Source organism: Hipposideros armiger, unplaced genomic scaffold, assembly GCF_001890085.2.
Source record: "Hipposideros armiger isolate ML-2016 unplaced genomic scaffold, ASM189008v1 scaffold_18, whole genome shotgun sequence".
NCBI classification, from domain to species: Eukaryota; Metazoa; Chordata; class Mammalia; order Chiroptera; family Hipposideridae; genus Hipposideros; species Hipposideros armiger.
The window spans coordinates 3,079,850-3,091,579 of NW_017731368.1; the positions used below are offsets into that span (position 1 = coordinate 3,079,850).

The window sequence follows — 11,730 nt, forward strand, 5'->3', positions numbered from 1 at the left end:
TGTCTTTTTGTTCTTCAGTCTAGTTGTGGAGGACATCACTTCACTGGCCCATGTTGGTATTATCATTGCGCTCTTCCTGGGTGAGGCAGTCGCTCGCCAGCCATTGGACTGCTCATGGCGACTCACGAAAGCTCACGCCAGCTACCGGCCAGCCCCACTGCAGCCTGTGCCGTCGCTGGTGACTCACAGCAGCCCAGCTCCAAGTTGAGCTGTTCATCATCTTAGCTGTAGAGGGCCCAGTGTCACTGGCCCTCATGTCGGATCTGAACCGGGGCCCTGCTGCTCAGAGCTGGTGTCCCAAGCCAACTCCTAACCAATGTGCCACTCGGCTGGCCCTGCATACTATATGTTTTTGACAGACAATTTGTTGCAGTATTCCTATAATTTTTCTTCTGTAGTAATTTTTCAAAAGAAGAAATAAGGCCATTTTAGCATGATCTCATACTAGAGAATTAAATGCCTGTTTTTGTGTGCCTCCTTATTTTTATGGCGGGGGAACAAGGGGCTCAGTACTTCCATCTCTGGCTTCTATACCCTTGTTCCATCAACCTTCAAAAACCCTATTCTTAGCTCTTGACGTTATATTATTTACCAAAGCAAGTGTTCTTTTGTTAAAAACAGTTGTGGCTGGTTCTTGCTATTAATTGTGGCCTCATAATTTCATTAATTTTTTCAACAAGGCCTTGTCCTATTATTGCTGCAACAGTCTACTCCCATGGCCACACCTAGGTATTGTCATCTCTTGGAAGTGTACCCCAGCTCTAAAATATTACTCTGGCCATAGTTTCTGATTCTTTCACCTTACCCTTCTTCTACTTGTCTTTCTGATTTCCACCAAATCTACCCTTTGAAGCTGCTGATATCTTGCCCCTACCTACTCCTTCAGATATCACTCCCTTCTCTGTTATCTATGGATGTCTAGGTTAGTCACATCAACATTCTTGGGAATGCCTTCAATTTTCTCAACCCCTTGCCTTTTACCCAACTTACTGGAATAACTCACCAATTGTTTCCTCTGGTTACTTTGAGATAGCTTAATGCTGCCGCAGCAGAAGTAGAATAAGTATGCTGATGAGCTCTATTATAAATTAGTAATGTCCAACTTTGGGCAGAAACATTGAAGGTTATAGTCTGCTTCCATTTTTGTTTCTCACAGTTGAATTTTCGTCAAGTCTTTTACCCTGTTTCCTCTCCCAACTTTCAACTAGTGATGTCAGAGAGAAATTGAGGCCAAAGGGATATACTTGCTATATTTTGAAACTTAACTGTTGGGTAGTCGGAAAAGTCATGATGCATGTTTGTGACAGATGGCACTAGTTCATGTTTGGAAGTATTAGAGTCATTTGCATCTATGTTATTGCTATGTCATTTGATAGCTGACAGTTCTAGCTTCATTCTAAAAAAAAAAATTGAGCGATTTGGTTGAATTTTGAAGATTTTACAACAACATGAAGATGGAAGACCAAACTGTGCATTTTTGCCATATTTTACTGTTTTACTTTCATAAAGCGTGTCAAGCTTGTGAAAAATTGCATCAAGTTTAAGGTGACAATGCTCTACAAGAACGTCAGTGCCAACGATGATTCACGGAATTCCGTGCTGGTGATTTTGATCTCAACGACGCTCCTCGGTCAGGGAGGCCCACTGAGGTTGATGACGACAAAATAAAGGCATTGATCAAGTCAAACCCACGTTACACGACACGAGAGATTGCAGAAACATTGAACATCCATCATTCAAGCATTCACAACCACCTGAAGAAGCTGGGATACGGAAGCAAGCTCAATATTTGGGTTCCACATGAACTCAAAGAAGTTCATTTGACGGTGTGTATAAACATCTGCAGTATGCTCATTAAACATGAGGAAAACGATCCTTTTTTGAAGCGACTGATAACTCGTGATGAGAAGTGGATATTTTACAACAATGTGGTGCGCAAACGGTCTTGGTCCTAACCTGATGATTTGCCTTAAATGACATCGAAAGCAGACATTCATCAGAGGAAGGTTATGCTCTCATTGTGGTGGGATTTTAAAGGTGTCGTGTTTTTCAAGCTTCTACCAAGGAACCAAACAATCAATTTGAATGTGTACTGTCGGCAATTGGACAGTTCGAACGAATCCATCATCCAGAAACATCCAAAGCTTGTTAATTGTAAAGGACTTGTGTTCCATCGCGACAATGCGAGACCACACACAAATTTGATCACCTGTCAAAAATTATTGGAGCTTGGATGGGTTGTGTTGCCATACCCACCATACTCGCCTGACCTTGCTCCGTCAGACTGCCATTTGTTTCGCTCTCTCCAAAACTCCTTGCGTGGTATAATGTTCAATTCAGATGAGGCTGTAAATCAGCACCTTGTTCAGTTTTTCGCAAATAAAGACAGGTCCTTCTATGAACGAAGAATTACGAAGCTCACTGAAAGATGGCAAAGGGTTATCAAACAAAACGGGCAATATATCATTGATTGATCTTTGTTCTATATATAAATAAGTGACCTTTGAAAAACAGAGACAAAATATGTCATGACTTTTCCAACAACCCGGTATGTCTTCACTCATCTATATCCCTTTCTCTCGAGATCATTCCCTCAATATCTTGTGATTTCATACTTTTTCTGTGATCTAAACACCTTGTTTCTTCACCTGCTCTATTCATGATGAAGGAGGGAAGCAAGATACAAAATGGCTTGTATGCTTTGATTACTACACTTAAAAAGAAAAACATATCTCTTAAAATACAAATCTGGATGTCATAGCCTAAAGCCCTTTTGTAGCTTCCCTTTCTCCAGTGTGCCTTGGTGCACTGGCCAGTGCACACCCGACTTTTGGCTTTGGATTCTTGAGTCATTTTGGCTACCTTTGTTAGAATATAACTGGGAGCTCAAAGAGAGACTAATTTGGAGCAGAGTATATACCTTGCATTCAGCAAAGGAACTGTTGAATGTATACTAAAAAAGATTGAGAGGGCCAGTGGAGTGGCGCGTTGGTTAGGAATTGGCTTGGGACGCCAGCTCTGAGCCGCAGGGCCCCAGTTCAGATCCGACATGAGGGCCAGTGACGCTGCGCCCTCTATAGCTAACGTGGTGAACAACAGCTCGACCTGGGGCTGGGCTGCCGTGAGTCGCTGCGATGGCGTAGGCTGCAGTGGGGCTGGCCGGCAGCTGATGTGTGCTTTCATGAGCCGCCCAGAGCCGGCTGTCCAATGGCTGGTGAGCGACTGCCTCACACAGGAAGAGCGCAATGATAATACCAACATGGGCCAGTGAAGCAACGTCCTCCACAGCTAGACTGAAGAACAAAAGGACAGCAACTTGTCTGTTCCACTTCCCTGAATCCCCAACGCTGTTCCCCTCCCCCAATTCCCCAATAAAAATCTTTTTTTAAAAAAAAAAAAGAGAGATTGAGAACCACTAATCCATAAGATAAAATGTTTCTCTTCAGGAGAAATCTGGCCTTTGAACCTGGCCACTTCACCTAATTATTGGTTTCTTTCTGCCTTACACTTTATACTCGGGTAATATTGAACTCTTTATAGTTTCCTTGCACTTTAGTTCTATGTTTTAATCTCTGTGCCTTTGCTGGGGTCTCCCTATAAATATATTCTTCCAAAACAAATCTCTTGTTTTAGGAAGGATCCTTTGCATTTCTATCCTTCCACTAAGCTGAGTTACTTTTTTTACTCTTTGCTTTTACACTGTGCATATTTCTATCCTTGTATCCATTATTTTGGAGTTATTTTGTAACAAAAGTATATTTTGTATTTATAGGAAACTAACTTTCTTAAGGGCAGAGGACTCAGCTTTATTCACCTTTTGTCTCCAGCACCTAGTACAATGCATGATATTATCTTCAATAAGTATTTGCTATACTTAATGTAACTGAGGCTGTGAAGGAATGGACAGACCTTATAGAATAAACCTGTAGTTTGTAGGTATCCTAAGTTTTAATAGAAAACAATTTTCATTACAGTTGGTTTTAAGTATTCATGATTTCTTTCTTTTTTTTCTTTTTTTTCTTTTGCATGCTTTCTTGGCTGGATGGCAATAGAGAAGAAGAAAATGAGGTAAGCATAATTTAGTTATAGTTATTCAGTGACTATGGGGTTGAAAACATTTAAAATTTAGTTATCATTTTGAACATGAAATGAAGTAACAGTTTTTGTTTAATTTAGTTTTGGATGTACAGTAACTCATTCCAGTGAGGGATGTTATATACATCAAGAAAATAGCTTTTAAACTTTGGCGCTTCCAGAGCTTTAGGCAAGATAAAAGAACCTGGCAGCTCTGGAGACAGTTTCTTACGTATTGAGCTTCCATGTAAAATTTAATTTGAAAGTGCATTCTATTTCTTCAAAGTATTTGAATACCACTGCTCTATGATAATGCATGTGAAAATATTTACTTTTCCACTTGAATGGCTACTGTATAATTTTGAAAACTGATTTCAGATTTTACCATGTTGGAGGGAAAACTATTCTCTTATATAGCCAGAGTTGATTAAAGAACATGAATTAGAAAAATGTTGGCAAGTGTACCACCTTTAATTTAGGCTTGAGTTTGTTGCCATAGATTTTTCTGATGTTCTGGTCTATACCCTAGGTTATATGCATTTAACTTCTAAAGCCTACCATTTCCTTTGGTGGTTTTGGCAAATAATGGAGGGAGACATCTTCTTATATTATACTATGTAGTTGTCACCCATTTAGTAGGATTAGACTATAATTCAGCATGGCCTGAGTGTGTGGGGCCCAAGCAGAGACAGTGGTAATGTGCCAGGGCAGAGTAATTTCCTGGAAGGCAGAAAGGCCTTATTTGGTTATCTCATCTGTAAAATGAATGAGATGGGAGACATGTGTTGTTGAAACTTGGGTGGGTCCTTAGGTGGCTCCTATACTATTCTCCAAATTTTGGTGTATGTTTGAAAGTTTCATAATAGTTTTTAAAAATGCTCATGTAGCTTAGTAAAATATATACTGTTTGTCATTAAAAAAGGACATTTCATTTCCCTGACATTTTAAACTATGATGCTAGCCATTTCAAAGTAACTTTATTTTAGTAGTAACTGCTTGTTTTGTTCATTTATAGGCAAAGAGTGAAAATGTGCAGAAAACAGGTTTCATCAAAGGACCAATGTTTAAAGGTGTTGTTGCTTCTAGTCGGTTTTTGCCTAAAGGCACCAAGACAAAAGTTAATTTGGAGGAACAGGGACGACAGAAGGTGTCATTCAGCTTCAGCTTTACAAAGAAAACTTTGCAGAACAGGTTTCTGACTGCACTTGGCAATGACAAGCAAAATGATACTCCAAACTCCCCATCTGTACCTCTTCAAGTAGACTTGACCTCTAAAATTAAAATGGATGTTGGAGATACCTTATCTGCTACAGAAGAATCTTCCCCACCAAAATCAAGGGTAGAATTGGGCAAAATTCATTTTAAGAAACATCTTCTCCATGTAACATCCAGGCCACTGCTGACCACTACCACAGTGGTGACATCTCCACCTCCTCCCATAGCACCATCACCAGCAGTCATAGCAGAATCAACAACTGTAGACTCGCCACCCTCATCGCCACCTCCCCCACCTCCACCTCCCCAAGCCACAACATCTTTACAACCAGCACCAGTAACAGAGCCAGTGGCCCTGCCACACACACCAATAGCGGTTCTGATAACAGCACCAGTAGATGCAGCAGTTAGAGCCCTAAAGGAACCATCAGTTACAATTGTACCAGAATCTTCAGAAGTGGACACTAAGCAGGACACTGTATCGGACAGTTCAGAAGAACACATAATTCAGAATTCAAATGAGCAAGCAGATATTCCCTCACAAAAAGAAGATTCCCATATTGGGAAGGAAGAAGAAATTCCAGATAGTTCTAAGAGTAGTCTGAGCTCTAAAAAAACAGGTTCCAAGAAGAAATCCTCACAATCAGAAGGCACCTTTCTTGGCTCAGAATCTGATGAAGATTCTGTACGGACTTCCTCAAGTCAGAGATCGCATGATTTAAAAATTTCAGCAAGCATTGAAAAGGAAAGAGATTCAAAAAAGAGCTTAGCACCTTTAAAAAGTGAAGATTTAGGGAAATCTTCACGATCTAAAACAGAAAGAGATGATAAATATTTTAGCTACTCAAAACTTGAAAGAGATACTCGGTATATATCCTCTCGATGTAGATCAGAGAGAGAGCGGAGGCGAAGCAGATCTCGTTCTAGGTCTGACAGAGGCTGTAGAACTAGCTTATCCTATTCTCGGTCAGAACGATCCCATTATTATGACTCTGATCGTCGCTACCATAGGAGTTCCCCTTATCGAGAGAGGGCACGTTATTCTCGGCCATATACAGATAACAGGGCACGAGAGAGTTCTGACTCAGAAGATGAGTATAAGAAGACATACTCAAGGCGTACCTCATCTCATTCCTCCTCTTACAGAGACCTAAGGACATCATCGTCCTATTCTAAATCTGATCGGGACTGTAAAACTGAGTCCTCATACTTAGAGATGGAGAAAAGAGGAAAACATTCTTTAAAACTAGAAAGAGAATCCAAAAGGACTTCAGAAAATGAGACAATGAAAAGATGCTGTTCTCCCCCTAATGAACTGGGATTCCGACGGGTGTCATCGTATTCCAAGCATGAAAACAGTGCTTCCCGTTACAAATCTACTTCAAAATCTATACCCAAGTCTGATAAGTTTAAAAATTCTTTCTGTTGTACAGAATTAAATGAAGAAATCAAACAGTCTCATTCTTTTAGTTTACAGACTCTTTGTTCAAGAGGTAGTGAAGTAAGAATGATTAGTAAAATTCCTGAAAGAGAAAAGGCTGGGTCTTCATCTCCATCAAATCAATTAAATGAATTGCCTACTTTTAAAAAGCTAGAAGAATTGCCTATTTTTAAGTCTGAGTTTATAGGACATGATAGCTATGATAGTGTTAAGGAATTAGACTCTTTATCTAAAGTGAAGAATGATCAATTAAGAAGTTACTGTCCCATAGAATTAAATATAAATGGATCTCCAGGGACAGAATCTGATTTGGTAACATTTTGCACTTCTAAAACGGACACTGTTTTGATGTCTTCTGATGATAGTGTGACTGGATCAGAGGTATCCCCTTCGGTCAAAGCATGTATGCGTTCATCAAATGGATTTCAGAATATTAGCAGATGTAAAGAAAAAGACTTGGATGATACTTGCATACAACACAGTAAATCAGAAAGCCCATTTAGAGAAACAGAACCTCCGGTGTCACCACACCAAGATAAACTCATGTCTTCTCCAGTTATGGTTATAGATTATTCCAAAACAGTAGCTAAAGAACCAGTTGATACGAGAGTTTCTTGCTGTAAAACCAAAGATTCAGATGTATACTGTACTTCAAATGACAACAAGCCTTCTTTGTGTCATTCCGAAGCTGAAGATACTGAGCCTTCAGTTACGAAGATTTCTTCAAATAGCTTTATGAATGTGCATTTGAAATCAAAAACAGTTATATGTGATAACAGAAATCTGACAGAACAGCACTCAAAATTTACATGTGAAGAATATAAGCAGAGTGTTGGTAGCACTAGTTCAGCTTCCGTTAATCATTTTGGTGATTTATATCAACCTATAGGGAGTTCAGGCATTGCTTCATCTCTTCAGAGTCTTCCACCAGGAATAAAAGTGGACAGTTTAACTCTCTTGCAATGTGACGAGAACACTTCTCCAGTTTTGGATGCTGTGCTGAAGAGTAAAAGTACAGAATTTTTGAAGCATGCAGAAAAAGAAACAATAGTAGAAGTAGGTAGTGGCCTTCCTGATTCAGGAACAGGATTTGCTTCCTGGGAAAGCAGGCATAATAATGGGCTACCTGGGAAATGTGTGCATGAGGCTCAAGAGGAAGGGAATTCTATATTGCCTGATAAAAGAGGAAGACCAGAAATCGCTATAGAGGAAGAAGGAGGAAGAATACATGAACATACCTCTGATGATTCGGAAGTTGTATTTTCTTCTTGCGATTTGAATTTAACCATGGAAGACTGTGTAACATATACCTTAAAATGTGACAGTAGTGGTCATGCCTCAGAGATTGTGTCTTCTGTTCATGAAGATTATTCTGGTTCCTCTGAAAGTTCAAGTGATGAAAGTGATTCAGAAGATACAGATTCTGATGATAGCAGTATTCCAAGAAACCGTCTTCAGTCAGTTGTGGTTGTGCCAAAGAATTCTACTTTGCCCATGGAAGAAACAAGTCCGTGTTCTTCTCGGAGCAGTCACAGTTACAGACACTATTCTGACCATTGGGAAGATGAGAGATTGGAGTCAAGGAGACATTCATATGAGGAAAAATTTGAGAGCATAGCAAGTAAAGCCTGTCCTCAGACTGAGAAGTTCTTCCTTCATAAAGGATCAGAGAAGAATCCAGAAATTTCTTTTACACAGCCTAGCAGAAAACAAATTGATAACCACCTGCCTGAAATTGCTCATCCTCAGAGTGACGGGGTTGATAGTACAAGTCATACTGATATGAGATCTGACCCTCTAGGTCATTCAAATTCTGAGGAAGCAGTGAAAGCCAAACTAGCTTCTAGGCAACAAGAAGAGTTGCCAATTTATTCTGATGATTTTGAAGATGTCCCAAATAAGTGTCGGCAACAGACCACTTTCCCTAGTAGGCCAGATAGTAGACTGGGAAGAACAGAGCTGAATTTTTCTTCCTCTTATGAGATCTCCCGAGTGGATGGCTTCCATTCATCGGAAGAGCTCAGAAGCATAGGGTGGGACTTCCCTCAACAAGAAAAGCCTACTACCACGTATCAGCAACCTGACAGCAGCTATGGAGCCTGTGGTGGACACAAGTATCACCAAAGTGCAGAACAGTATGGTGGGACACGTAGTTATTGGCAAGGCAACGGCTACTGGGACCCAAGGTCAGCAGGCAGACCTCCCGGAACTGGGGTTGTGTATGACCGAATTCAAGGGCAGGTACCAGATTCCTTAACAGATGATCGTGAAGAGGAAGAGAATTGGGATCAGCGTGGGGGATCTCACTTTTCAAGCCAGTCCAGTAAATTTTTCCTATCCCTTCAGAAGGACAAGGGGTCAGTGCAAGCACCTGAAATAAGCAGCAATTCTATTAAGGACTCTTTAGCTGTGAATGAAAAGAAAGATCTTTCAAAAAACTTAGAAAAAAGTGATATGAAAGAGAGAGGGCCTCCTAAAAAAAGGAGGCAGGAGTTGGAGAGTGATTCTGAAAGTGATGGTGAGCTTCACGACAGAAAGAAAGTTAGAGTGGAGATACAGCAGGGGGAGACAGGAGTGCCCTCAGCCTCAGCGCTGGTTGGGCCTTCGTGTGTCATGGAGGACTTCAGGGACCCACAGCGATGGAAGGAATGTGCCAAGCAAGGGAAGATGCCTTGTTACTTTGATCTGATTGAAGAAAATGTTTATTTAACAGAAAGGTAAGCCTGATTAATAATTATCTGACAAATTTTAACCTCTTTTTTAAAAATTAGCTTTCAACAGTTCAGAATATATGAGCTTAATTGTAGGAAATATAGTTGTATGATAAAATATAAAATTGAAAAAAATCTAAAAAATGTACTTGCCTATTTAGATTTGATGGCATAAAATCTCTCCCCCAGTTTTATTTTTTCCAGGAAAGGGATGTCTATTTTTTTTTTATCTCATTTTCTTTTTGGTTCTAAAAGTATAACTTAGGCCAGCCCAATTTTTCTTAAATTTCTTTTACATGTGAAACTGTGACAGAACATGAAACAAAACCCCAGCAAAATAGTCTGTTTTGAGAGAAGAAAAAAATAGGGTATGATTTTTTTTCCTTACTTTTCAAAAAATGTTCAGAATGAAGTATCTTTAGGTACTTTATAAAGCTAGAACTAGACTTGAACGTGGTTTCCTTTTGTCAGGTTTTTTTAGTCTATTGCTAATGGATTAAATTTGGCAATAACATAACAAATGTTTTAGAAATAAATGGTAACATGGTTTACCACAAATTCCCAACATGGAACAAGGTATGAGAATAGGAGTAATGAAAACTTATTCCTCTACAGCAGAGCTTCTCAGTCTGCTTTCTTTTAACTCTCCTCAATAATCTTCTCATTTTCCCAGTATAAATATATGTTCAACATACCTTTTTAAAAATCTCCTAACTAGTAGTCTCCTAACTACCCACCTCCTCCTGATTCTTCTCTAGTTTAGAATCAATTAAGCCATCCACTTTTAAGTATTCAAAAAAAATTTTAATGAAATTTTCCTCTGTGGATAAGACAAAAGACTTCATTTTAAAGTTAGGTCCCATGAGAAGTTTTTCCTATTTAAAAATAACCTTTTTTCTTCATGATATAGAGAGCTTCTTACAGTTATATTCATTTACATCTATTTGTAAATTAGGTTTAAATTCAAAATATTAAACATTTTAAGTAGTACTCTTTAGGAATTGTGTGAGTAGATGGATGCAACTTTTATAGGGTCTTTGTAAAAGAATAGAAATGAAGTTAAGCAACCCAACCCCCTGGGTTTTATTCGCCAATGAGATTCAGATACATATAAGACTGTCCATATAGATTTGGTTGGTGGGCCTTTTTGGAGTGGGAAGCATTTATACATACTCAGCATTTTTTAAGTGCCTGTTGTTATATGCTGGGCATCTAGGAGCCACCAAGAAGACAAATTACTGTAAAATAGTATGTAATAGAATAAAAAAAAAAAATTTTTTTTTTCTTATATCTAGCGAAAATAGACTTACTTGAAAAAATCTGTGCCCATTAGTCCTAATCTGGCCTTCTAGAGCAATAAAAAATCAAGCTACTGCTGATTTTTCAAAATTATAGCTCTTTAAGTACTTGTAAGGAGATATTTTGTTTATCTTTAGTCATCTTCAGGCTAAGCATATTCATACACTCATTAATGAATTATATATCTTTAATTGATCAGATGAATTATTCTTGTTATTCAAACTTAGTTGAAACTATCATGACACTCTTTAGGTACTTTATAAAACTAGGACTGTCATAGAACATATGTTGAAGATAAAAGCAGATTAAGGAGATTAAGGAAGAGCAGCTCTGCTGTTTACTGTCTGATAGTTGAAGAGTAAGTCATAGTGTCCTCATTTTAAAAAGGAGCTCTTCTTTGACTATCCTTGATTATTTTTTCTTTTTGACAAGGGTCCAAAACTAGAGTTCAACAAAAGGGCCAGTAAATAGTCACATTTTCACTTTTTGCTATGCAAACTCTGGCATAGGTTTTTTTGAACCCAGTCAATTTTGAACGAAAAGTTTCCCTTCTACCTCCTCAAATCAGTTTGTCTGCTTTGAGAAAGTTTAGCCCTCTGAAGCCTTTACCTGAGTATCCTATAATTCTACTTCATTTTTTTTTAAATCATTCAATTTTCTTTTAAACAAAATTTGTGTAAATGCGTTCCTGCAGGATTCTCTAAAAGATTTTATTGAATTAAACTCTTAATTAAAAATTATTTTTGGTGGGGGGATCTTTTTTTCTTCCTCAGCCTTGTATCCCAACTATTATTTGTTCATCATGAGGACTGATTCTTTTTTTGTTTTTAAAGATTTTTATTGGGGAATTGGGGGATAGGAACAGTGGTGGGGAGTTGGGGGAAGGGGAACAGACAAGTTGCTGTCATTTTGTTCTTCAGTATAGTTGTGGAGGACGTTGCTTCACTGGCCCAAGTTGGCACCATCATTGCGCTCTTCCCAGGCGAGGCA

General features: G+C 38.8%; 1 protein-coding gene across 3 annotated transcripts in view; it reads left to right on the forward strand.

The window, feature by feature from the left end:
- SETD2 (SET domain containing 2, histone lysine methyltransferase) overlaps positions 1 to 11,730 on the forward strand; it is a 119,048-nt gene that overhangs the window by 33,998 nt on the left and 73,320 nt on the right. For all 3 annotated transcript variants that reach the window (XM_019632685.1, XM_019632704.1, XM_019632696.1), the window contains exons 2-3: positions 4,053 to 4,068; positions 5,090 to 9,447. In XM_019632685.1, coding sequence (XP_019488230.1) covers positions 4,053 to 4,068; positions 5,090 to 9,447 — 4,374 coding nt within the window. The remainder of the gene's footprint in view (positions 1 to 4,052; positions 4,069 to 5,089; positions 9,448 to 11,730) is intronic.